Source organism: Bidens hawaiensis, unplaced genomic scaffold (genome assembly GCF_021521415.1).
Source record: "Bidens hawaiensis isolate Kalapana, Puna unplaced genomic scaffold, B.hawaiensis_p1.1 tig00013810_1, whole genome shotgun sequence".
Classification (NCBI taxonomy): Eukaryota; Viridiplantae; Streptophyta; class Magnoliopsida; order Asterales; family Asteraceae; genus Bidens; species Bidens hawaiensis.
The window spans coordinates 283,273-310,778 of record NW_027492181.1 but is presented as its reverse complement, the minus strand read 5'-3'; the positions used below and the strand labels follow the sequence as shown (position 1 = coordinate 310,778).

At 37.4% G+C, this 27,506-nt stretch overlaps 2 protein-coding genes and 1 pseudogene across 2 annotated transcripts; 2 read left to right on the top strand and 1 right to left on the bottom strand.

The window, feature by feature from the left end:
- Window positions 1–18,973: 18,973 nt before the first annotated feature.
- LOC143545055 (metacaspase-6-like) lies at window positions 18,974–21,309 on the bottom strand. The gene is made up of 2 exons (XM_077037005.1): window positions 20,922–21,309; window positions 18,974–20,011 (listed from the first exon to the last, which is right to left on the bottom strand). The coding sequence occupies exons 1-2, from the start codon at window positions 21,265–21,267 to the stop codon at window positions 19,065–19,067; spliced, it is 1,293 nt and encodes a 430-aa protein (XP_076893120.1). The 5' UTR covers window positions 21,268–21,309; the 3' UTR covers window positions 18,974–19,064.
- A 2,717-nt stretch (window positions 21,310–24,026) lies between these two features.
- Window positions 24,027–25,746, top strand: LOC143545053 (aspartic proteinase CDR1-like; annotated as a pseudogene).
- Window positions 25,747–26,389: 643 nt separating this feature from the next.
- On the top strand, window positions 26,390–26,953 carry LOC143545054 (kiwellin-1-like). Its single transcript, XM_077037004.1, has one exon. It carries the CDS (start codon window positions 26,390–26,392, stop codon window positions 26,951–26,953), a length of 564 nt encoding a protein of 187 aa, XP_076893119.1.
- Window positions 26,954–27,506: the final 553 nt, after the last annotated feature.

Genomic DNA, 27,506 nt, shown 5'->3' with positions numbered 1-27,506 from the left:
CGGATTTATAGGATGAAGTTGTTAAGTTTGTTAATTACTTTTTCCTTATATATTTGGGTATGATCGAATAGGAAAACACATGTACTTACACACACACTAGAGCAGAAATTAATACTCTCTACACACTAGCATACTCTGTAACCTCGATCGTATTCTCCACTACATTTGTAACCACCTTTCGTTCTATTAATATAATCGACGGTGATAGTTTTCACCGTTCGGGGGGTTTTTTGTGCCGAAGACCACGATAATCATATACTCATCGACCAAAGGTTACCTTGTTGATCATTGACTAAAGTAATCCGACCAAAAATTATCTTATTAATTCTTGACCAGAGTTATTTTACCAAAGATTACCTTGATAAATTTTGACCGAAGTAAGACTATTTTGGTTAAGGGCTTTTTCCCTCGTGATCAAACCTTTGTGTTCACTAATATTCTAATTACACACTAGTCATTATCAAGTTAGCACCTTACATCACTTAACAGATTTGGATACTTGATCCTTAATAGATTTTTATCCAAAACAATTTGGCGCCCACCGTGGGGCAGTTGGTGCTATAATCCATATTATTCTTATCATTCTCAACTTTTTTATACCCATATCACTATCAATGGCCTCTCAATCAACCTCTGCTTCATCAACCATTCCGACTACGGTTCCTCTCTCATCGAGGACTTTGCCACCGATGCCTCCGCCAATCACGGGAACGCAACGGCCTGCTGCTGCTGGAAGCAAGACGCAATTACCAGTCTTCCAGAGCTCAAAAAATGCTGCTGCCCCGGTGGTTAATACTAACAGTGATGTTTCATCTATGTTTTCGCAGGTTAAAGCATACATGGAGCAGCAGAACAAGACCAACCAGGGGATCCTTCGTGAGATAGAAGATCTCAAGAAGAACAAGAGGCCAGCAGAGGATCTCACCCCCCTGATGCCAAAGATGCTGGATTTCACCAGTCCAGAATCCATGGCTTAGTTCTCTCAAGGATCATCTATCCTTCAACAGGGGTCCATGGGTCAACAGACTCAAGGATCCTCGCTATTTCAGCCAGGATCATCTATCCTTCAACAAGGATCCATGGGTCAGCAGAATCAAGGATCCTCATATTATCGGCAAGGATCGGTCATCCTTCCACAAGGATCCTAAAGTACCCAACCTCAAGGATCCTTCACCCCGAATCAAGGATCCTTCTTTCCGAATCAAGGATCCTTGGGCTTCCAACATCAACGATCCTCTGAAGTCCATGAAGGAGATATAATCCCCATGCAGACCATAGCTTCTGGGGGACCTACTCCGATTGCTAACTCCTCTTATCCCAGATACTCGTATGGAATACCAAACTCCACCCAGCAGAGAGGTAACTGGTACGATCCTATATCTTTAGATACTAACCATGTTCCAATGCAGGATTCAGGTATCAACCAGGCCATGGCCAGAGAATTACAGAAGCTAAAGGATATGATATACAGTGTCCCGGGAGTGATACGTCCAATCCCTGAAATACCGGAGGGGAGTCACAAATTATCCAGATTCGCTCCACCCATATGTGATGCTGAAATCCCGAAGCGATTTCAAACTCCCAACATGAAGACGTATGATGGGAGCACCGATCCTGAGGAACATGTAGCCCAATATCGGGAGAGAATGGAAATTAATCTTGTTCCTGAGAGACTCAAAGAGGCTTGCCTTTGTAAAGGATTTGGAGCCACACTAACGGGAGCTGCACTAAAATGGTTGCTAAGTCTTCCCCCTTTCTCGGTTACATCTTTCTCTCATTTAGTTAATTTGTTTAACACTCAATTTTCCTGTAGTCGGAAATTTAAGAGGTTAACCAGTGATTTATATCGTGTTATCCAGCCTAGTGATGAATCCCTTAGGGATTTCGTTGCCAGGTTCGGAAAGGAAACTCTTGAAATCCCAAACTTTGATATGACTACTGCTGTTGAAGCATTCAAGATGGGAATTCAAAAGAGCTCCCCCTTTTTTGATGATTTAATGATGACTCCATGCAGGACATTAGATGAAGTCAGAAGCTGGGCATTAAGATACATCCGCTTAGAAGAAGATAAAAAGATCCAGGATCCTCGACAAGACAAGCCAGATATGCGAGCAGTTAACTTCATCTCGAGAGGTTCAGACATATGTGGAACTTCCTTCTCTGCCGCAAAAAGATTCTCCAAGGAGATCAAGATGGATAACGGAGATCGTCCAATAGTGTCAACCACATTAACAACAGACAAGAGAATCTTCTTCGATGAGGAAGACAAGCTGAACATTCAGGATCCTCATCATGACGGTTTGATTATTACTTTATTTATCTCTAACCATTATGTACGCAGGATCCTAGTAGACGGCGGCAGCTCGGTCAACATTATCCAACATGATGTCCTTAAGAAAATGAATATCTCGGATTCAGAAATCATCCCCAGAACATCGGTGCTAGTTGGCTTCAGTGGCGAAACCAAGAAGACACTGGGGGACATCAACCTCCCAATTTTTATCGAAGGGTTAAATTCATACCAAAAATTTTGTGTTATAGATAACCTTTCCTGTTGCAATGTTATTTTAGGTAGGCCGTGGCTCCATGGAATGGAGGTTGTAGCCTAAACTTATCACCAGTGCATCAAGCTACCTACTCATTGGGGAGTTGTAAAGATAGTAGGTGACCAAGAGGAGGCCAATAACTATTATTCATCATCGATGAAGCCAACAGCCAAGCCAACCATAGAATATCAACTACAACAACATCCTAGGGACGTGATGGAAGCTCGGGAGAAAGACCTTAAAGAAGTATCATTGGACCCCGAGGATCCTGAAATAAAAGTGTTCCTAGGATCCAGTATCCCAAGTAAGATTGAGAAGGATATAATATCCTTCTTAGGGCGAAGAAGATCTACCTTTGCCTTCAAGCACTCGGACATGACAGGTATTTCAAAAGAGGTAATCACTCATAAACTCGGCCTTGATTTATCTGTTAAACCCGTCCATCAGAAGCGAAGAAAATTCGCTCCTGAGAGGAACAAGATCATACAAGAAGAAGTTGACAAACTTCTTAAGGCCGGTATGATCAGAGAGGTTCAATATCCTCGATGGCTAGATAATGTGGTCGTTGTTTCAAAAAAGAATGGAAAGTGGAGGGTGTGTGTCGATTTTACTGATTTAAACAAGGCATGCCCCAAGGATCCTTTCCCATTACCATATATAGATTCCATGGTGGATGCAACGGCAGGACATGAAATGCTTACCTTTATGGATGCTTCCTCTGGATTTCAACAAATTCAGATGTAACCATCTAATCAAGAGGATACAACATTCATGACTCCTACCGGCATATATTGTTATACTGCTATGTCGTTCGGACTAAGAAATGCAGGGGCAACATACCAAAGATTAGTCAACATGATGTTCAAGGATCAGTTGGGTAAGACTATAGAGGTCTACATAGATGATATGGTGGTGAAATCAAAGAAAGCTGAGGATCACCTTAGAGACCTCTAGGAAGCATTCAATATCCTCGACCAATATAACATGAAATTGAATCCATCAAAATGCCACTTTGGTGTTAAGGCTGGAAAATTTCTGGGATATATGGTGACTAAGAGAGGAATTGAAGCAAGCCCCGAACAAATTGAAGCCATCCTCAATTTGAAATCTTCTGCAAACACAAAGGATGTCCAAAGGCTTACAGGAAGAATAGCTGCTCTCAACCGATTCATCTCAAGATCCTCCAAGAAATGCAAAGACTTCTACGATATTCTTAGAAAGAATAAGAAGTTTGAATGGACAGAAAAGCATGAGGCAGCACTTAAGTCGTTGAAGGATTACTTATCCTCAGCACCATCCTTAATAAAGCCTGTAGATGGAGAATCCTTATATTTATACCTAGCAGTTTCAGGTAATGCAGTAAGTGTTGTTCTCGTTAAGGATCATGAAGGTGAAAAACACCCCGTATATTATGTAAGTAAGAGTCTGTTAGATGCAGAAGTCAGGTACTCTCATCTTGAAAAATTAATTCTTGCTTTAATTATGGCTTCTACTAAATTGAGACATTATTTTGAAACTCGCCCTATTATTTTGAGAACTAATTATCCTGTGAAGAATGTTCTTAGAAAACCAGAGTTATCAGGTAGAATGGCCAAGTGGGCTGTGAAATTAAGTGCATTTGATATCCAATATGAGCCAAGAACAGCAATCAAATCTCAAGCATTAGCAGACTTTGTGGCTGATTTCACTAGTGATCTACAAAAAGAAGCTGACTTAGAGGTCCAACAACTGGAAAAGACCAAGGATCCTTGGATACTCTTCACAGATGGAGCATCCAACGTAAGGGGAACAGGATTAGGGATCCTACTGAAATCGCCACAGGGGGACATAATACCCCAATCCATATCTTGTGAGTTCCAAGCAACAAACAATGAAGCAGAGTATGAGGCTCTGATCGCAGGTTTGCAATTAGCCAAAAGCATGGAGATCAGGTATCTTCAAGTTTATGTAGATTCTTTATTGATAACTAACCACTTTAATGGCTCGTATGCTGTTAAAGGTGAGAAACTAAATATTTAGATGTTGTGAAGGAGTTATCGAAATCCTTCGAAATATTTAGTATTACACAGGTACCGAGGGAAGAAAACGCTGGGGCAGACGCCTTGGCAAACTTAGCCTCATCTCTGAAGATTCCTGAGGATTTGAAAATCCCAATAATCCACATACTCTCGCCAGCAATAGGAGAGCAAGAAGTTGGGGAAATAACAAATGATAAGCAGATTGTGCTTTGGGATCCACTATCCTTGGACAATCAAGGATCCTGGATCTTCCCGATCAAAAAGTACATACAAACAGGAGAAATTCCAACAACAGAGAATCCCAAATCCTTCAAACTCAAGGTATCACAGTACATTTTATTAAATGATATACTATATAGAAAATCTCTTGCAGGTCCATATTTGAGATGCATTGAGGATCCTGAGATCAAAGAAGTACTAAAGGATTTTCATGAAGGAGATTGCGGCAATCACACGGGTGGAAGAGCATTATTTTCTAGAATACTTAGAACCGGATTCTTCTGGCCAACAATGAAGAAGGATGCAGTGGAGTATTCATGGAAATGTGATGCTTGTCAAAGACATGCAAACATCCATCATCAGCCAGCGGAGCCTTTATATCCTATATCCTCCTCATGGCCTTTCATGAAATGGGGTATGGATATTGTAGGCAAGTTACCAAAAGCACCCGGTGGAAAAGTCTTTATGCTTGCCATGACTGACTACTTCTCCAAATGGATTGAGGCAGAAGCATTTGTACAAGTCCGAGAAAGGGAAGTAATATCTTTTATTAAACGAAATATTATAACTAGATTTGGTATTCCTGCTGAAATTATTTGTGACAATGGTTCCCAGTTTATCGGGAATAGAACCACTAAATTTTGTGACAGTTGGGGCATCAAAATGATTACTTCCACTCCGGTTCATCCTCAAGCCAATGGTCAAGCTGAGTCTAGCAACAAGATCATCATCAACAATCTAAAGAAGAAGCTAGGATCCAAGAAGGGAAAATGGGCTGAAGAACTTCCTTACGTTCTTTGGGCAGACAGGACAACTCCAAATAATGAAACAGGTCAAACATTCTTTTCACTGGTGTTTGGATCCGAAGCAGTAATTCCCACAGAAATGGTGGTTCCTACTGTGAGAACGAGTATCCGTGATCCTCAAGCCAATGAGGATATCCTTCTTGAAGACTTGGATACTATAGAAGAACTCAGAGACCTAGCAAAGATCAGAATGACAGCTTATCAACAAAGGGTAGCTGGGGCATACAACAAAAATATCAGAATCAGAAGATTTCAATAAGGAGATTTGGTGTTAAGGAAAGCCTTCCAAAACACAACGAATCCGGCTGATGGGAAGCTAGCGCCCAAATGGGAAGGACCTTATCAGATTGAGTCGGAAGCAGGAAAGGGGGCATATCATTTGCTTACAATGGAAGGCAATAGACTACCAAGAGCATGGAATGATATCCACCTAAAGAAATATTGTTTTCTAATTAGGATCCAATATCCTGAGAGGATATATTATCCTTAAAGGATCAAGGATCCTAAAATCTAATATCTATCTGATTACTTATTCATTTTGTATTCTTGTTATTCTAAGGATAATATATTTTTAACGTTTATCTCTTCCAAGATTTTAAGTAACAATGCAGATTCTAATGAGAAGTTCAATGTCTAGGAGGTTGGCCACCTCTCCTTTACATATAAGGTACTTTACTATTTCTCTTGGCTTTGCCCACGATTGGGTATGACCCCCGATGGTCATACCCCCCTAAGGTTTAAAGGTTTTCACCTTTCTCACGATCGCCAGTTGCGCACGATATCCGATGTATAGTCCGGGGCAGCGGGACCAGTACACGTTTAGTGGCTGATAATTTCGTTGTTGCCGGCTATATGGAGGATCCTACGATATATGGTAGACGTACCATTTCCTAAGGTTTAAGGGGTTTTCACCTCTTCTCAAGGGCCATGTCGCCAGTTTAATCCTAAGGTTTAAGGGGTTTCCACCTCTTCTCAAGGGCCATGTCGCCAGTTAACACCAGTTTATTGGGTTTGTCCCCAGAATATTTGTTGGGCTTGTCACCAGTTTATTGGGCTTGTCCCCAGAATATTTGTTGGGCTTGTCTCCAGTTTATTGGGCTTGTCCCCAGAATATTTGTTGGGCTTGTCCCCAGAATATTTGTTGGGCTTATCCCCAGTTTATTTTATGGGTTTGTCCCCAGTTGCACGGGCGTGTCCCCAGAATATTTGTTGGGCTTGTTCCCATTTTATTTTATCAGCTTGTCCCCAGCTTAACGGCTTTGATCCCAATTAATAATATGAATTATTTGCAGCGAATTTTCTAAGTTATTGCTGAAGATCGAGAAACTAAGGATCCCGGATCCTAAAACTACTCTTGTAAGGAACATTAAGAGTTCAATACTTCTGGTAACTTAGGTCTATCTAGACCTTCTGGTATGATCTTTATCGTTAAACTTAGACTTGTTATTCATTGCGATAAATTTGGATATTCCGATTGGAAAGACTATTTTCTTAAAGTTATTTGAATACTAAAAATTTGTCTATCTTAAGGATACTTTATCCTAAAATTTATGATTTAAGGATATTCTTTTCTAAATATTTTCTTCTTTAAGGATATTTTATTCTAAACAACTTTTAAGGATCTTTTATCCTAAAAAGCTTTTACTTAAGAATATTTGTCAAATTATTAATAATGCTAAAAGTTATATCTAACAAATTTTTGAAGATAAATAATATGTAAATAGTCAAAAGATTTATATATTAATTAAGATAAGCCCCGAGGACTTATCCAAAATTACCTAACCCGGACTTCACCATACGAAAAGATGGACCATCCATCGGGGTTAAGTGAAAGTTGCTAATTGTTCATAAAGTGCAGGAAATTAAAAACAGGGGCAACAAAGGCTTCATCCCCACAAACAGAGGATCCCTCCACCTTTGTCACCCCCGTCGATTGTCTTAAGGATTATAGATCCTTTACCCTAAATACTATTGTTTAATACAGACCATAATACTTGTTCATAAAAACATCTTAAAAGCAAAATAAAACAGGCCGGGCCTTATCTTTTGTATCCTTCATTGCCCATCTTTGCCTCATTTCTACCTTCAGTTTCATCCAGACCCTTCACCCCGCTGGTTCCTGCTTCACCCACATCAACCATCACAACCTCGGTTTCCTCCTCGCCTCCACCTAAGTCGATCAAGGCCTGCTTCCATTCTTTGATTTCCCATGAAGACTTATCAAAGGATGGATCATTGGCTTCGGTAACTTATTTGATTCTAGCCTCTAAGATCGACTTAGCTGCCCATACCTTCGCCTCTTCGGCTACCCGGTTGATTTTGTCCTGCATCGGCCAGGGCAGCAGTGTGACACTCGTCAATTTCAGGTTAACTCCGTTAACTCAAACTCCGTCAATTCAAACTTAAGATCACTGGATCTATAACGCACATCTCATTACATTTAAACTAAGGTTTTAAATGACGCTTGACAACTACTACATGTGTAGTCTTTCGGGAATTGCACCGAAACGCAAACGAGTTGACGCAAACCATTGGTGAATAAACGAAAAACATCAAAACAATAATTATGTGATAATTATGTGTTAGACTTATGTGTTATGTGATAACATTGTATGAAACGTTAACTCAAGGTGCAAACAAGTTAATTTAAGCTAGAAAAATAATATTTAGAAGTTGAGGGGCCTTGATGTAACATGTTATTATTAATAATATCAAAACCCTAACTCTTTCCCTCTCCCCACACAACCCGATCGGCCTCCCTTCTCCCTCCCCTTGCTCTTGGCTGCCGTCAATCACACACACACATACACACAAGATCTTTCAAGTTTGGTTGAAGATTAAGGTGCTAGGAAGGTATAAACAACTATCCTATGTATTTTACATGTTTAATTTTGATCTTGAATGGGTTAATCTAAAACCCTAGGTCACAAAAATTATGAATAAGTGTTCTTATGTTTGATTTATGCTAGATAATGATTGATTATGTGTTAGTTATTGATATTGATGATCATATGTGATTTTGAACGGTGAAAGATCATTGAATCATTGATTGTTTGTAAACCCTAGGGGGTTACTACTGATTTCTATGATTAATTATGTGTATTACATGCTTTGAGTTATGTCGTATGCTTAGGATGCATGTTAGATGATTGTTTATGCTTGCTGAGTTTTGACAGCAGTAATTGTTAAACTTGAACGACATGTAACTTGTTAAATATAAAAGAAAACTGAGCTAATTATGAGTCTACAAGGTAGTACTCTGAGTCTAGTTTTCAGAAAGTCCAACCACGCCTAATTTGGAGGTGTTTTGGTTGGTCAAACGATTTAAATGTGATTAAAGGTCAAAACTGGTACTGGACAGATTGTAAGTTATGTTTAGACAACTGTAACTATTGTTAATGTGGAAATTGGTTGAGGTTGTTAACACTACAGGGTGCTATGTTGAGTCTAGTTTCTATAAAGTCCAAGTTTGTAATTTTTGGACGAGTAAAAGTTAATCTTTATGATTTTACAAAACTGAAGTGCAAATCTGAATTGTGAGACCTGCTGTTAATTTGTTTTATAAATATCATATCTCATGAACCACGAGACCAAATGGGTTGGTTCCACTTCTGGAAGTTAACTTGTTGAGATAAGAACCTAACCCAATTGGTCTTGCATTAATTAGATTTTTCATTTAACGAGACTAACAAATAACATTCTGTTGCGCATGAATTTGACTGTTGTGAGTTTGCTGTAATGTTTTGATCATTGTGAGAAATCTATGTGGAATAAAAATACAATAAAATATGTTCTGGAAACCTAACACATGTGTGCTTTTGTGACGATTTTTGGTGAATTAATTGAGATACTATGATCTGTTGAATAGAGTAGTCTTTCAAGTAGAATTCTGTCGTGATGAAACTAGCTGCTGAACTTTGTGAAAATACATGAAACGTGCTTGTTGCTAGATAATTGTTATGTTTTGACCAAATTGCCCTTGCGGGGAATAATTACTAGATAATTGTTATGTTTTGACCAAATTGCCCTTGCGGGGAATAATTGTTAGTAATGTACACTATTAACACGTGACACGTAGATAGTTCTTCACAAGATGTAACGTATCACAAATGTGCTTGTTAAGTCACACACGATTCACAAACGAAACACGAAACGTATTTTGTGCATAGGTGTTATGTGCCGAGTCTAGAGACTCGATAATAGTTCCGACACTTAGAAAATCTCCTTGTTGTTTTAGAACGCTAGTGAGAGTTTTCTGCGACGCGCATCACTTGGGTGACTTGTTTTTGGAATTCTTCGCAAACAGTGAGTTTCACGTTCCCCTTTTAACTCTTTTAAACGCTTTTCACTTGGGGGAGAATACATACTCCGAAACGCTTTTAGATTTTGTTATGAAATTATATATCACTTGTAAAGGCTAAGTGGCAAACGAAACAACTGAAGTCCTACACATCGAACCGTTTAGTATTGGATAATAGCGAGTCATTGTTGAGTAGTACTACTGAGTTTGACAAACCCCACCCAACGCTAAGCTCGACTGGAGGTCGAGTGGGTGTGATTTTGGCTAACACATTACCATGGTCGGGATAGACCTGGTGGCAAGGCACATGATAAACAGTCAGCTTCGGTGTCGAACACTTAGTAATACTTGCTTTATAGGCTAGCTACCAATAGATATATAATCGATTTAACACTATCTGGTAATGCTAAACGCAAAATGCTAAACGCAAAACGCTAAACGCTTTATTTTATATAAACTTGTGAACTCACCAACCTCGTGTTGACACTTTTAGTATGTTATTCTTAGGTAGCCGAGGCGGGCGCGCGGTATAGGATCATGCATTATTTGATACGCTATTGTTTATGCAAACTTGTTTTAAACTGTTATCAATTGGGTTTTAAGTCGTCCTGCGTGACGCAACGCTTGGCTTATGGTTTTTACGCTTCCGCATTTATTTACACTTAAACGTTTTCGTGGCTTGAAAAACTTTATTTATGGTTGATTATAACTAATGATTCCGATCCTGTTAGTTCACACCCTCTGACGGTAAAACTCCGTTAGTGGATTTTGAGGGTGTTACAAGCAGCATGCGCCTCTATTTCTCTTTTCTCTTTGGTCATCTTAGCGAGGGTCTTCTCATTAGCAGCAGCTGTTAATCTCAGTATAGCGAGGGTCTTATCGTGTTCTGCGACAGTCTTCTCATAATGATGTCGGGCAGAATCAATGGCCTATAAATGAAAGCAGAATAAGCCTAGGAAAAAAGTTTGAGATAATGCAAATTGGTAAAGATAAAGGATCCTTACAGAAGAAAGCATGTCCAGGATCTGCTTTTCGACATCAAAGGGGTTCTCTGTGTCTGAGCTTTTCTTTCTCTTGGACCCAGACTTTGTTTGGGTTGTGATTGGATGAGGCTCGGAAGTTGGAGTCGAGTTCGAAGTCTTTTTCTTGTTAAGCATGCAGTCGATATCCTTAAGGGAGAACTTGGAAGCAGACTTTCCTGATTTTGGGGCACCAATGAATAGCAGATAGCAGATAAGTTTTCAACTTTTAACACTTTTTATTGAAAATTATTATTCTTACTTGACATGGTTGATTCTGGCTTTGGTCTTTGAAAGGCTTCAACAGTCTTTGTCTGAAAAGTTTTGATTGCAGGATCCAATGACAAAAACCTCCTTACTATGTCTTCAACTCCAGGAAGATCTGTCAGCAGATCAAAATTTTCAACTACACAAATAATAGAAGTGGTTAGCGAAAGAAGAAAGTATCCTATTTATGTTATCTAAGGATCCTGGATCCTACCCTTTGGTATCCACTTTTTGGGAAGATTAGTTCCACCCGGGATAGAGTCTCGTCTTACGAAGAAAAATTGATTTTTCCAGAGGGTACTCTTAAGGGTGACTTTAAAAATGGGGTTCTCTTGATTTGGTTTCGATTTAAAGATGACACGTTTGGAACCATGGGTAATGATGTGCTTGAAGTATTCAAATAATTATTAACTAAAAATAAGCTAATCTAGACACTAAGTAATAATTCTAGACTCTTAAACTTAACTTAAACTACTAACCGGCAAGTGTACCGGTCGACTCTAGTACAGCTAAGTAAGTCCGGATATCGAACCCACAAGACTCTATAAATTACGTATACTAGCTAATTAGACTCAACTACAAGACGTGACTATTTAATAATAATGTTTGAAGGGGGGTTTTAAACTAATTATTAATTAACTAAACCTAAACCTAATTAAATAAAATATAATAAACTATTAAAACACTTAAATTAACTCAGATGATGAAAATAACTACCTAGGCTAGAATCCCCGATGTCACGACAATCAATCAAATGAGAAACTTAAGTTATGAAACTGGGATCGTAAAATAGACCCTTGACAGAAAACCCGAACAGGACCCTTGACCTTCAAGAAGACACCTATGGATTTCTAACAAGTTTTAAGACTCACCAGTTTTATGAATTAAACTTCCTTACGGTTATTTAATAATTTATGTCTAAGTATCTTTATGACGAAATCCTACCTTACAGCGCGGAAATCAAAGATAGTTAAGAAGACTCGATTGACTTAATAGACTAAGCTGACAATCAAACCTAGACGGACTCCTTACGAAGAACTAAATCTAGCAATCCTGACCAACAAAGATCTATCAATAACCTATCACCTTACAGCTTTCTAGGCTAGCAGCTCACTTTTATCTATTTAATTGATTTTATTGTTTCTATGATTTTAATGCATATCAATCATAAACTAGTCAAGAACACACAGTAAATGACCTAACAAAACCCTATCCTATGAAACAATCACCAAGGGTAATGTGAAACAATAAATCCAAGTAAATAAAACCAAGCAATCATACGCATCAATTAATTCAAACTCAACACTTTACTTAGAACATAAAATCCATAACGAAAAGAAATCCCAATCAAAATCAAACCGAACAAAGGTTCATCAGGACCTAGGTAGTTTATGAATTTTAGCCTAGCATCATATAATCTAAATCAAACAAAGCAAATAAAACTGAAAACATGGTGAAATAATGAGAAACAAAAGATTAAAGGCGATAAAACCCGTAGTCTTCGATCTTGAACGTAAAGCTCTTCACCGGCTGTTCTCGTGCCTTCAAAATCACCACAAGACTCGAAAGTATGCTCCAAGAAACTCTAAAATCGTCTGGTGGCTTCCAGGTTGTGTCAGGTTTAAGTTAAAGGTGTTTAAATAGCGAAAACAAGGCCCGACAATAAGCAAAAACGAAATAATTTTAGCCCAGTTGTGCCTAGGCGCCGCGCCTAGGCCTTTTTGCCTTCCCCTAGGCGCAGCGCCGCGTGCTCCACCAAGGGGGGCGGTCAGACCGGCCAGACCGGCCCCGGTCTGACCGGTTCTCTGTCCGGTCCCTTCCTGATGCGTTCCGGATCTCCGTTTCGGCTCGTTGTAGCTCGTTTTTCACCCTTTTTAATCACGATCAAATCCCGGAACCTACGAAACATAAAAACGTTAGTAGTATACAAATCTCGACTAAAAACGAACAAAAACTATTAAAATATTAATTAAAATATACACGGAAAACATAAATATTTAGCATTATATCAGGTAACAAGGTTGTACAGGTATGCTAATTCCGCTAAGCCAAACTCGATTCCTTCCTCCACGGTAATCCTTTCTATGGTATGAAGTACTCTCCACAACATTGGCATGGCCTGAATGTAAAAAATTCCCGCCAAGTTGAAAAACCTTTGAGTAAAATTGGGGAATGGATACTTATAACCTATGAGAAACGGTTGGGCTGGAAAGCAAACCCAGGTTTTCGAGATGCTGTCACTACGAGCTGTGGAATCGAAAGGTCGGAAAACCGTATTGATTGGAAAACATGATCTAATTTCATCAATTTCCGAGTCTGTGAATTTACAGACTTCGGAAGAAGGTGATTGAAGGATATTTTGTGAGTAAAGTTCATCATGAAGGAAAAAAGAGGAGGAATAAGATGTGGAAACAGTAGACATATCGGATAAAGATGAATAAAAAAGATGAAAGAATACCTGAGAGACGCTTAGATGTGTGATTATAAAAGGATTATAATTATCACATATATAGGCGACTTGTAATTATGGTTTGTGAATATCAACCGCCCGGCACACGTCTAATCATCTACTATTTTGCAGGATTTTGAAATTCAAAATGACAGTTGTGCTCCACTGTCACCCGCCATTTTGGGGGCAATTGTTAGGTCACGATTTTTATACTGAGGATCCTTTATCCTTGACTGTCTTATGGATAGTTTATCCTTGAAATATACATCAGGATATAAAGGATCGACGATCCTCGGTATTGTTTGTTTACTAATGATTGCGTTTAGTATGGTGATGTGTTAGACAGGTATATCAACTTTAAGACGAACTTGCATCAATTATCCTCATGGGACATCCTATAGCTGGAACATGGATCTAGGATCCTAATTCAACATAGCTGATTATGGACGAACTCTCTAGAAGATTGACGTTTAAACAATAAAAACGGTATCTAGACCTGGTCTACCGCTTTGTTCGCTAGTGAGTGGCTATCAGCACGTGGTCAAAGAGCACGTTGGTGAGGAATGGAAGACTAGCGGATTTATAGGATGAAGTTGTTAAGTTTGTTAGTTACTTTTTCCTTATATATTTGAGTATGATCGAGTAGGAAAACACATGTACTTACACACACACTAGAGCATAAATTAATACTCTCTACACACTAGCATACTCTGTAACCTCGATCGTATTCTCCACTACATTTGTAACCACCTTTCGTTCTATTAATATAATCGACGGTGACAGTTTTCACCGTCCGGGGTTTTTTGTGCCGGAGACCACGATAATCATATACTCATCGACCAAAGGTTACCTTGTTGATCATTGACTAAAGTAATCCGACCAAAGATTATCTTATTAATCCTTGACCGGAGTTATTTTACCAAATATTACCTTTATAAGTTTTGACCGAAGTAAGACTATTTTGGTTAAGGGCTTTTTCCCTCGTGATCAAACATTTGTGTTCACTAATATTCCGATTACACACTTGTCATTATCAAGTTAGCACCTTACCTCACTTAACATATTTGGATACTTGATCCTTAACAGATTTTTATCCAAAACAGTTAATATTTGGGTGGGGTGGGTGTTGGGTTTGTGTCTTGGTGGGTGTTGGGTTGGTGTCTTGGTGGTTAACGAAAACCCGATCGAATGTCAATTTTGTTTTTGTTTCGATACCGTAACAAACGTGTCAGAGACCAATCAAATGCCAATTTTGCTTCTGTTTTGTTTTGTTTTAGTTTCGGTACCGCAATGAAACCTATTGAGTTGAATAGACTCACCATCTTGACGCTCAGTTGAAACCGATTGTTTTTATTTGTGAGTTTAATGTATTTTTTTAATTTTATATTTAATTATGTAAATGAATTATTATTTAAAAAAACAAATAAAATTAATAGTGACTGGACGTCACGTGGCGCATAATGCCTGGGGCGGGGCTTTATGACTACACCCTGTTTTTGTAAAAAGTAAAAAAACTATAACTCTGATTGGGCGTCACGTAGCGCATAATGTCTGGTGCACGGGCTTTATGACTACTCATGATTTTAGTCTGTAAATGTTTATGGAGGGTAACTCCGTCACCCCTTTCTTTTGAGGGTTTTATTTACATGAAAAATGAATTTAAACTTTCATTGTTTAATTATTACGTGTATATAATTTTTTATCTGAAAACCTCGTGCAATATACAAGTCTCACCATAAGGTATATAATAAAGTAAAATATGTCAAAGGTCAACTAGAGGTGCTTATACGTTTTGTGAACGGTCAACATTTAACTTCACTAAATATGGCCGCTACACTCGAACGTGAAACCCCTAGGAGGACGGAACGGCCACAGACCATGACGCCTAATGCATATTTAATTATTCAACTAGTATTATTCAATTATGATACTACTCAAATATCAATAGATCCTCGTGACAATTCTTCATATAAAGGATAGCCACTAAAAGTCATTTTTTACGGATTCAGTCTATAATTTGTAATAGTTTAGAAAACAACAATTATAATTTAATTTAAACAATCAAATCGTTAGTCATTTTTCAAGTTTAAGAAGCCCGATTTTGTTTTTTAAATAAGCCTAGCTATGTTACTAACCAAAAAGTTCATTATGTTATTTTCCCAGTTGTTATAAGAATATGTTGATTGCATTATTGAACTTGATCAGCGAGCGAACTCAGATCTGTGACCTTCGTTTATGTCATTTTACTATAACATTGTTCTTTTATTAAAGTGTGTCTTTTATCTTATGATCCTACCCGCATCAAAAATTTTGATATCTAGTTATTAGAAATTCAAGCACCGTAAATTCTAAAATTATAGGGAAATTATCCTAGTTGCGCCACCAACAGAGATATTCTCTATGACGTCTTCTACAAATTGGGGTTTAATAAGTAATTTACGTAAGATATTAACATAAACTTTAAAGATTAATAATCAAATTTTGTAGCATATATATATTTATTTTTTAAATAAACTTTTTTGTCACGTGTCGGTCTTCATATTTTTCTTACCATTTTCCCCCGGTACTCTATCTTGTTAAATAAACCACTTTTTATATCTTTTTTTTTTTATTTTTAACAAAATAATAATTATTTTAGTAAAGCACATTTTTTTTTAAATTATCCAAGCTTTCCTTTTTTTTCAGGCTTCGTCACTACGCATAATACCGGGTTTTTCAAGCTAGTTTAGTTGATATTCAAAATATAAATAACCGACCTTCTACTTTCATTAGCTAAGAGAGGACCGGCTCGGCCACTCAGCTATTGACGCCCTGACCCGCAATTAAGTTAGACTGTGGGTAGTGGCTCGCGAAGGACGGGGCGTGGTCCAGGTGGCCAATGATGTGGTTCGCGAACAAATGTAATGGTGAATATGAATACTATGTAAATTTGTGACATAAATTTCCCTGTAACAAAATGTGTATATGTCTAAAAGTTGATGATACGCTTGTTTGGGTATATAATTATAATAAAATCATTTGTTTAATCATAAATCATTATCACAAATGAAATTATTTGGTTTGGTCTATTATGGACATTATCTAGCTATTCTTCGCATAATCTAAACGCACCATCTGTGTTGTGTGTTAATCATGTCTACAATCAAGAATCCGTGGACCACTTAGTTGTTACATATGTTTCCATAACCTCATGTATCATGTGCTTGTATACTATAGTTACACTTTGGCGTTCTAGACAAATACATTAAACAACTAGAACATCTTTTAGTTCATATGTTACATCATACATGTTCCTATCTACACCACATGATGCTTTTTCCTTTGATATATACACGCGACACACACTTATCACATTAGTTTTATGCATTGGTTTGAAGTGCTCGATGGTCTTTTAGGCCCCCACTTGTCTTTGGCTCTATCATACAACTCTTAAGGATAAGCTTATTGTTTAAACCATCGTCTAAATTTTGTTCTAAAAATAATTTTTTGTTTCTTATTGTTAGTCTGAAACCAAACGAAAGAAAAGGGGTTTGTAATAAATTTGAGATAAAGCCCCGTATTTTATTTTAATTTGGGATCTTAAAATCGTTGAGCGCTAATACTTGTCTGTCTCGATTTAGACCGAATAATGGGGGATGTTTGTTGGTAATTCCGGACCGTATTCACAAGTCGGTGAATATATATGGAAGAATCTAAGTTGACAAGTTTGTCAAGTTGGTTTAGTTTCCTAATTGTAATATGATTATTATGATAATGTCAACTTGGTCACCAAGTTAGGGTTATATTATAAAATATAAATATATGGCTTGATTAGAAGCTTTAGATGTGTGATCAATAGAGAATTGTTGTAACAAGTTTTTGATTAATTTTTTTATTACAATAATAAAGTGTTTGATCGATCATATGCTTTAGACGTTTGTTATTAAAACTTGATTACTATTAAGTGAATTTAAGTTTCATTTTAGACCAAAGGACACTTTGGGCCGTTTCTGATTATGCCATGATAAAATGATCTAAAGGCTAATATTTGTTGGATGGTCACAATGTTTTGGTTATTCTTTTCTAAACTAGAGAATGCTATGGAAAGTTAAGTTTGGTTTAAGTTATGGCAGCCTTTTTTGTTATAACGCCGGGGGCACACCGCCCCCCCTGGCGTTTTTGGGTTTTTTTTCCGGCGTTTTCTACAAAACGCTTGAATGGCACGCATATCAACAAATCTGACCGGTTTCTATATAACCGTTTGAGAGTTGGCTGTCTATGCTGAAGGTACCGGATGATTTGGTGAGTGGATTGGAGGTACAGATCGGAGAAGAAGGAGTTACATATCAGTTTATTTTTATGATCGGTGGTGGTGGTGGGTGAGTTATGGTGGTGGTGGTGGTGGTTTATTGTTATGGTGGTGGTGGTGGTGGTGGTGAGTGGGTGGGTTACAGAGAAGAAGGAGGAGTTAGAAGGAGTTACAGAGAAAGGAGTTAGATGGGTGTACCTAAATATACTTAAATCAATACCATACTTATATCAAATATTCATTGTAAAAATAATAAAAATATTAGATTGTGAAGCAATAAAGATTAAAAAAACAAAAAAATAAAAAAGTAAAAGTCATTGGGCGTTACGTGGCGCATAACACCTAGGGGTAGAAAGTTATGACTACACCCTCTTTTTACAAAAAATCATAACTCTGACTGGGTGTTACGTGACACATAATGTCTAAAGAAGGAACATTATGACTAGACATGGTCTTTATCTCTTTGAAAGCTTGTTTGAGCAAAGTGTTTTGACCGTTGACTCTTCAACATGCTTTCCCATGTCAATTCTTAAGCTTCACACATATTATTTTGACCTTTCTATTTTGTTGAATTAAATGTACCGAGGAATACAAAGCACTTGGAGACCAGCACAACATATTTGACCTACCATAGAATTCCACAAAGCTAATTTCTTGGGTCATAGTGTGAAACGGTTTCCTTGAACCAACATGCATATATGCACTTCCCATGCCATTAACCACATTGCTAAAAATATCAAACACGAGATCTATGGAGTAAGCGGTTCATATTTCGCTGATTCACAAGACATTGATTACAAGAAGGGAACGAGAACTAGAATCCTATCACGGAGAAGATCGAGATGGGAAATTAGAGGACACAACCATCGATTCTTGCTTATAATCCCGAACGTTTGACTTGTTTAGGCTTGTACTAACTCTTGGAGGGCTCTTCGGTTGGACCCATTGGGTTAGATTAATAGTGATCATAACAAATAGTCTTTAATTATTTGAACATAACATGCCATCATTGTATACATATAATGCCATCATTGTATATATATAATTTGATTAATTTCCTTTCAAAAATTACCAAAAGTAGTTAGAAACAACCTCAACATAAACAACAAAATCAGAAACAACAACATTGTATCACATGAACAATAACCTTAGTTAGCAGATAAAAGGAGAATCAACATGTTTATCCTCACAATAAAGCCCTGGTTGCTGCTTAAACCCTTCTTTCTTTAACATACTCCTAGCCTTCAAAACAATCTCCTTATTACTTATACTCTTCCCATCCAACTCCTCAATAATACCCTGAATCGCATGGCTAAGAGCCCCATAAGATACATCCGACTTAGTTGCATCAGCGGATGTCTGGTCCGTCTGACATCCACTAATCAAAATCCCATTTTCAGGCAACTTCTTTTGCTTTGAACCCGCATATACATCCCGCTTCTCACCAACCTCCGTTTCCAAGGCGGGTTTCCCATAATCCGCGTTAGTCTCCAGCTTGTGCTTCAAAAATTGTTGACCCAAACCATTAACCATCCCCATAAAACCACCACTATTATTATTATTATTATTATTATTATTATTATTATTATTATTATTATTATTATTATTATTATCACCACCATCATTACCATCACCACCAACATCGCCACCGGTGTCACCACCACCGTCGCCGCCAATGCTTTTGAAGCTATTCAAAAGGACCTTCATAAACTTCTTGACTTTAGGAGTTGAGTCTTCACCAAACAGGTCAAACAAAGTTGGTCTAACATTGCCTACACTAATATCATTATTGCCGGTTTTTTGCTTTAGGATATTCACTAGGGTGTCAAGAGACAATGCTCGGTTTCCGATGGTGGTGTCTTCAACCTTGTTGTCGTCATCATCGCGGTTGAATGCAGACTTTAGTGCGTCTCCGGTTTTTTGCATGATGTTTCCGACGAAACCTGGTTCGGTACTCTCCTTGTTTCCGGGGTCTTCATAGCTCTCACCGATTTGCTCTTTAGCTTGATCAATGAGTCCGCCGCTGTGGCATGAATCGGATACGATTGTTATTGTGCAACCTTCAGGTACTTTGTCCACTAGCTCCCTAAAATCATCATCTGGAAACATACAACATGAGTGTGTCACTAAAAATTGGCATTTGCAATCGAAATTTGCCTCTCAAAAACAACAGTTGGTATTTTCGTAAAATATATGGTTGCAAGTTTTGCAATTGTTATTTGCATTGCCAATTTAGTTTCAAAATCATAAAAATAAAAATTTAATCAAACTTAAATTATAATTACTTGTCAGATGCGGTTTAAGAACTGTTTGGAAAACATTATATATATAATTATATGTGGGGTTTGGATCAAATACAAATGAAATTAACGTGGGAATCAAGCAGAGTAAGTATATAATTACTCTACTTGTATATATAATTACTCTGCTTGATTCTTACGTTTAGCATGTTAATTTCGTTTATACGCTAACCTTCCACTAATATGTGTTATATATAGTATTATTTTGTTTGTAAATTAGAAAAATAAGTAAATAAAAAAAGGAAATAGGTTTTGTTGGAAAGTTGTATGAACTTTGAAACAACACTTTGTAGCAATATTGTAGGAAAAGTTAATTGTTGGAAAATAATGATATTTTCAACATGTGTTTTTTCCACACAGCTTTTTTAGGAAAATTCAAAATCGTTAGAAAATTGGTTTCCTGTCAAATTTTTCAACGAAAACCGTCGTAAGAAAATGAGTCATTTTTTAGTAGTAATATTCCGATTGAAAGAAGTCCCAAATGCGTAGTTTTCTAGCATTGGTTGCAAGAGGATATATTATTGAACAAAAACCAAATAAAGAAAATGAGAAAGAAACATGATCGAAGAGGTGCATTTGCTATGCATCGAATAGAAATGAACCAAATGCATGATTAATTTTACAAATTGTACATTTAGATCCTAAACTCGTACCAATTTAAAATCACCAAGATATATAACCTATAAATAAAAATATATCAATAGCGTACCCGTAATAAGATTCATATCACAAGGGACAATGCACTCATCATAACCGGTATCATCATTTTCACCGGTCTCAGCCGGAAGCCGGGTGCCATGGCCACTATAATGCACAAAAAGGATGTCCCCTGAGTCCGCCGAGCCGATAAGATCAGCAATCGCTTTGCGGATGTTCTTGCCGGTGGGCTGAGTATACGACTCGTCCGCATCAATAAGGACCTTAATATCACCTTCTGCAAAACCATAACGATCGATTAAAGAACGATGAATTCTCTTGACATCGTTGACACATCCTTTGAGTTCCGCCTTTGTTCCTGTGTAATTACATCCGATCAACACTGCCTTCTTCCCCATTGTTTTTGAGGATTGAAAACGTTGGATTATTGTGTGTAGGTCCGATCACCTTGGTCAAATGTTGTGAACAAACAACGTTGTTTTGAGGTTGGTAATTAACTGTATTGGTTGTTACCATATTTGGATGATGAGTACCGATTATATCTGTGTTTGAAAATGTCTAATGTCCGAATTTACTCTTGTTAAAATAATATAGTTATTCTTAGATTGGATAAAACTGTATGCAATCGCTAGTGTATAATGTATAGGATAACCTTTTGACATTATATTACCCTCATAGCTTGTATTTATTCGTTAGTCGTTAAAAATATTAAATTGTTGGATAATAAAACTAGCTAGTGTTATATTATACGCGTTGGTTATTTAAGAAGTGGCACATTAACTTATGAACCAATGATTTCTTTAGTCCACGGCTGATATGGGATCGATTTGCCTAAGATGTAAAAAGACACGAGATTTATTCCCGTTATCATCTTTCTACTTGGATCCACCATCTTCATCCTTTTTCTTCCTCTTTAAGTTTGATTTTCTTTTTAAGCTTGGATAAAGGATAAAGATGGTTCTTGTGTAGATCCTTTAAGGATATAGGTTTATATCATCATTTTCTTCAAAACATCCCTAGCAACTCCTTTATCTGACCTTTAGTCATCTTGTCTAGGTCATGTTCATCATCTCTCTCTCTAGCAAGGAATTTCTTGGACTCATTAGTTAGTTTATCTGTGAGTTCAAACTTAGTTTCTTTCACCGTCTTCTTCTTTTTCAGGTTTTACAGACTTCTTTTCAGGTTTCTTGGTTTCTGATTCGTCATTCTTTTCAACCTTGTCTTTAGTACCTTTTTTGAGTTAGGCATTCTATTTTTTGCTTGTAAATACTAAAATCTTTACCAAACTTCTTGTTTTCCTTGATTTTAAAAGGTTTCTCATTCTTATACCAACATCTATCAGTATGATGCTCATAAATTCCACAACCTTGATTCATGTTTAGATGGTAGACGTAAAACATGCACCCCCCCCCCCCCCTTTTTGGAAATGGCTTCCTTCATGTTGAGTTCATACAAGTTCCCATTTCTTGGTGCTGTCATCATGATCAAATCAGTTTTTAATCACAAATTCATGCTTCAAGATGTAACTATTGTTGTCATCAAATGCAACCTTGTAGCTCATGTTATATACTTCAAAAACACTTAGTAAGTTATATTGGAGTCCTTCATTGTGCCTTTTGACATCCATTTGTGCCTGTTAGGCTTCGTTTGTGCCTTTTGGACCCCATATATGCTTTATGACAACCATTTATGCGTTTTGATTTCTATTTGTGCTTGCCAGGCTCCAATTGTGTCTTTTGGGCTTTGTTCTGTCTTTTAGGCTCCATTTGTGCCTTTTGACATCCATTTGTGCCTTTTGGGGTCCAATAGTGCCTTTTGGGCTCCGTTCATGCCTTTTGGGTTTCGTTTGTGCCTTTTGGGCTCCCTTGTGCTTGTTGACATCGTTTATGCCTTTTGGGCCCCATTTATTTCTTTTGAGTTCCATTTGTGCCTTTTGGGCTTTGTTTGTGCCTTTTGACGTTGGTTTGTTTTTGTGCATTTTGGTTTTAATTTGTGCCTTTGGGTTTCGTTTGTGCCTTTTTGGCTCCATGATTGCCTTTTGGGCTCCGTTTGTGTCTTTTAACGTCTGTTTGTGCTTTGTGGGCATTGTCTGTGCCTTTTGGTGTCCCTTTTGTGCATTTTAGGCTCTGTTTGTGCATTTTGACATTCATTTGTGTCTTTTGAGCTCCGTTTGTGCTTTTTTACTACCATTTGTATGTTTTGATTTCCATTTGTGCCTTTTAAGCTTCAATTGTGCCTTTTCGGCTTCGCTGTACATTTTAAGCTCCATTTGTGCCTTTTGACGTCCATTTATGCATTTTGGGCTTCGTTTATGCCTTTTGGGATCCGTTAGTGCATTTTGGGCTTCGTTTATGTTTGGGCTTTTGGCATATGTTGTTATATTAAAAATGCATCAAAAAATATAATTATTATTAAATTTGTAAGTATATTATATGTCAAAATTAGGAGCGTATATTTTGATTTTGAAATTTAAAATAAGATAGTTGTAAAGCAGTTATCAACCCCTAATCCTAATAACCATCACTTGATTATACGAAATAACTTCTGGTTCATCCTACTCTCTCAAAAATCCATACTCAATTTCTTGCTCAATCAATCTGAGTTTTATCCCATCAAAACATTCGAGAACCACAAATATTTTTTATCTGAAAGTGTAAATCACGATTTTAAGATTTCCTAAGATATACGATTTGCAAAATCCACACCCCTATATCTCCCCAAACTCGAGAGACTGCTCAACATTCTTAGATCGGGCCCTAAAGCCCACCCATAGAGAAGTCATGTTTGTTGGTCTTAATTACCGAAAGTTTCCCATTCTTAATCATGAAAAGAAAGTTTGTGTTTGTTAAGTACTACTCCGACGGTGACAAAAACACTCTTAAAACCAATATATAGTTACTTCACACATACACACTAGAAACACTTAAGTTGTTTTACCGACCAAGATTCATTCATGAAACATAAGACCAATCGTGAGTTTTGCTTGGTAGTTTGGTATTTAAATAAAAATAAATAAATAATTCAGTGAAAGAAGGAAAGAAAAGTAGTTCAACAATAAACAATGTCTCTATAATAATATATATATTTATATGTATTATGTATATATAATATCCAACATCGTTGGAATCAAATATCCTAGATTTGTCATAACAAAAACATGAAAACAAATATGTTATCCAACACACATATCTTAGCAGATTTGATAATACATTTATTATATATCTCAAGTTTGATTATCCTTGTAAACCTGATCCATCGTGACTCACCAATATCTCCTTTCTATGATCCTTCTCTTACCCTTTCACTGCGGGTGGTTGCCGCCATGAACCGCTCTTTTGATCGCACTAGGGTTTTTAGTTCCATGCGGTCCGGTGTGACAAATATCTTTCCAAACCCGCAATTAGCTAACTATCTTATGAAGATATCGATCGGCACTCCCCCTCAAGACATCATAGGCGTTGCTGACACGGGGAGTGACATAATATGGACACAATGTTAACCGTGTTCATATTGTTTTAACCAAACGCGTCCTGTTTATAAGCCAAGGGTTTCCTCGACCTATAACACGACGACATGTGGTTCCACAACGTGTATGTTGGTTCCCTTGAGATCCTGCACAACGTCCGACAAAACTTGTTTGTATCTGGTCCAGTATGGAGACCTGTCGTACAGTTCTGGAGAACTTGTGACAGAGACAGTTACAGTGGATTCCACTACAACTGGCGCCTCGTTTGCCTTTACAAATGTGGTTTTTGGATGTGGGCATAGAAATGCTGGCATGTTTACCGAAGATCAAAGTGGCATAATATGGCTTGGAGGCGGGCCGTTCTCGCTCGTTACACAAATGGGGTCATCGATTAACGGAAGGTTTTCATATTGCCTAGTTCAAATGTTTTCACATACAGAAAGGTCAAGTAAAATGTACTTTGGTGATGCTGCCAGGGTTTATGGAGACAGGGTTGTTTCAACCACGTTATTTTCTGGAAACCCCGACACCTTTTACTATCTAAATTTTCAAGGGATCACCGTGGGTCGTAAACGTGTGGACTTTTACACTACAAAACCTACATTGGTCGAGGGTAATATTATCATCGACTCGGGAACATCGTTAACACTGCTTCCTGAAAGCTTCTATAATCGAGTTCAATTGGCGGTGAGACGTTCAATGCAAGATACTGTACCTATTCGTCCTGACCCACAAAATAACCTACGATTGTGTTACAACCCGTTAGAAGTGATGGATCTTCCGGTTATGGTGGCCCACTTCAACGGCGCTGATTTGGAGTTGGACCCGATGAATGTTGGACTTAATTTCCGTCCTCGAGTCAATGAGGCCGGTTGGGCCGACTCATCGAGCCTATGATGAGTTGGTGTCTTGTTTATCAAGTTGAGCACATGACTTGGTTTATATGGAATAAATTACTTGGTGAACAAGTCGAGCAAATGACTTGGACAACAAGGAATTTATTTATTAATTATTGTTTAAATATGTTTTTACTAATTAGTGTTTGAGTATGATAAGGAGTTTGTATTCTAGTCTAATTAGGTTTTCATGTTTAAACTAGTATATATACCCGAGCTTGTGGGTTATATCGATAAGAGAGTTAAGAGATTTTAGTATTGTAATTTTCGAGCTAATGAGAATTACAAAGATCGAGCTTATGATCTAAACTATTGTCTTTGTGTTTATCGATCCTGGCCACCAAACTTCAATGAATACCTTTGTTCGATTGGGTAATGATTCGATTTGCTTGGCCTTTGCTCCCGTAGATGGGGTGGTGATCTTTGGAAATCTAGCACAAATGAACTTCTTAGTTGGTTATGACCTTAATAAAAAGACAGTTTCATTTAAACGAACAGACTGTATGAAGTTATGATCTCATATAAAACAAATAACTTATATTAATTTCTAGCTAGCAAATTGGCATTTTGTGAAATGATGAATAAAATCGGATATTTTCTGGCAGTTGTATAATTTTTAACATTACAATTATTATTACTATATATGAAGACATGATTTTGGCGTCGCAAAGCCCTAATTCGAAATCCATTTTCATGAGATGTAAAAAACATGAAAAAGTAAAGTTGGGATGTTGTGAGGATTCAAACCTACATCCCCAAGAGAAAACGTAGAGTTCGTACGGGTATACTAGCATTATATTTTGGTTTATAACTTTTAAAGTGAACCTAATATACATTAAATACGTATTTATATATTTTTAAAATGGGGGCCTTATTCAAGTGGAGGCCTAAAACCATAGTTTGTTTATAGTGGCCCTTGAGCCGGCCCTGTTAATAAATAAATGCGTTGCAGAATTACAGAAAAGATGGTCCTAGTTTCTGGATGAATGAATACGTTGTAAAAAAGTCATCATATCATAATCACAAATTAATGTCTCTGGATGAATGAACACGTTGTAGAAAAATCATCATCACAATTCACACACATGCCATTTTTCCACAAGACAAGACCTATAATTATATACTACTCATTTTCCATGATACTAAATAAAACAAAATATGAACATCTTTAGCATTAGTGCAATCCTTGTTGCATTGTTGGTTCTTGTTGCATGCTCCCAACATACTGATGCTCAAACCTGCAAGCCAAGTGGCAGCCTAAGGGGACGAAAACCCCCACCGGGACAATGCAACACCGAAAATGACTCGGAGTGTTGTGTCCAAGGTAAGTATTACACAACCTACAAATGTTCACCACCAGTTTCCGCTAGAACAAAGGCGACCTTAACATTGAACAGTTTCGAAGAAGGAGGTGATGGAGGTGGTCCATCCGAATGTGACAACAGTTACCACTCGGATGACACGCCGGTAGTAGCACTATCAACAGGATGGTACAAAGGAGGTAGTAGGTGTAATAAGTATATTACCATCAATGGTAATGGACGAAGCGTAAGAGCCATGGTTGTAGACGAGTGTGACTCGACGGTGGGCTGTGATGCGGAGCATGACTATCAACCACCATGTCCTAATAACATTGTTGATGGCTCTAAAGCTGTTTGGGAGGCCTTGGGTGTATCAGAGGATAACTGGGGAGATTTGAATATTACTTGGTCAGATATATAGTTGATCTATATATGGTCAACCATGTCTTGTTGTTCTTGACTTATGTAATATATGCTGATCTATCATCATCAGAATAAAATAGGAGAGTGCTTATGTTTAAAAATGTAATGGTTGCACTAATAATGTATTGTATGAAAAACTAGCCAAGTACTAATATCAACAAGGTATAAAATCTATTATTGGTTGTCTATGTGTAGATGTGCTAGTACTTTTGTTTGATGGCTTTTCTACTTCTAAATACAAATGTCTACAACAACATTATGTTTTAACTTTTAACTTAAGGCATATAAAATAGTCAGGATCACATAAAAATGCATTTTATTTAACTTGTATATGTAAATAAACGAGTCAATGTGTGAACCCACCCGCCATGTTAACCCGGACCCGTCTCTATAACTTGCATTGCGCCAAAATAGAGAATAACTGAAAACGAAAAAAGTATTATTCTTCTAAGATATAGAGCTGTAACTTGTGGATTCAGTTATTTTTAAGATATTTTATTTTACTGAATGCGTTTGAAAATAATACGATTAAATTATTTTACTGAAATAGT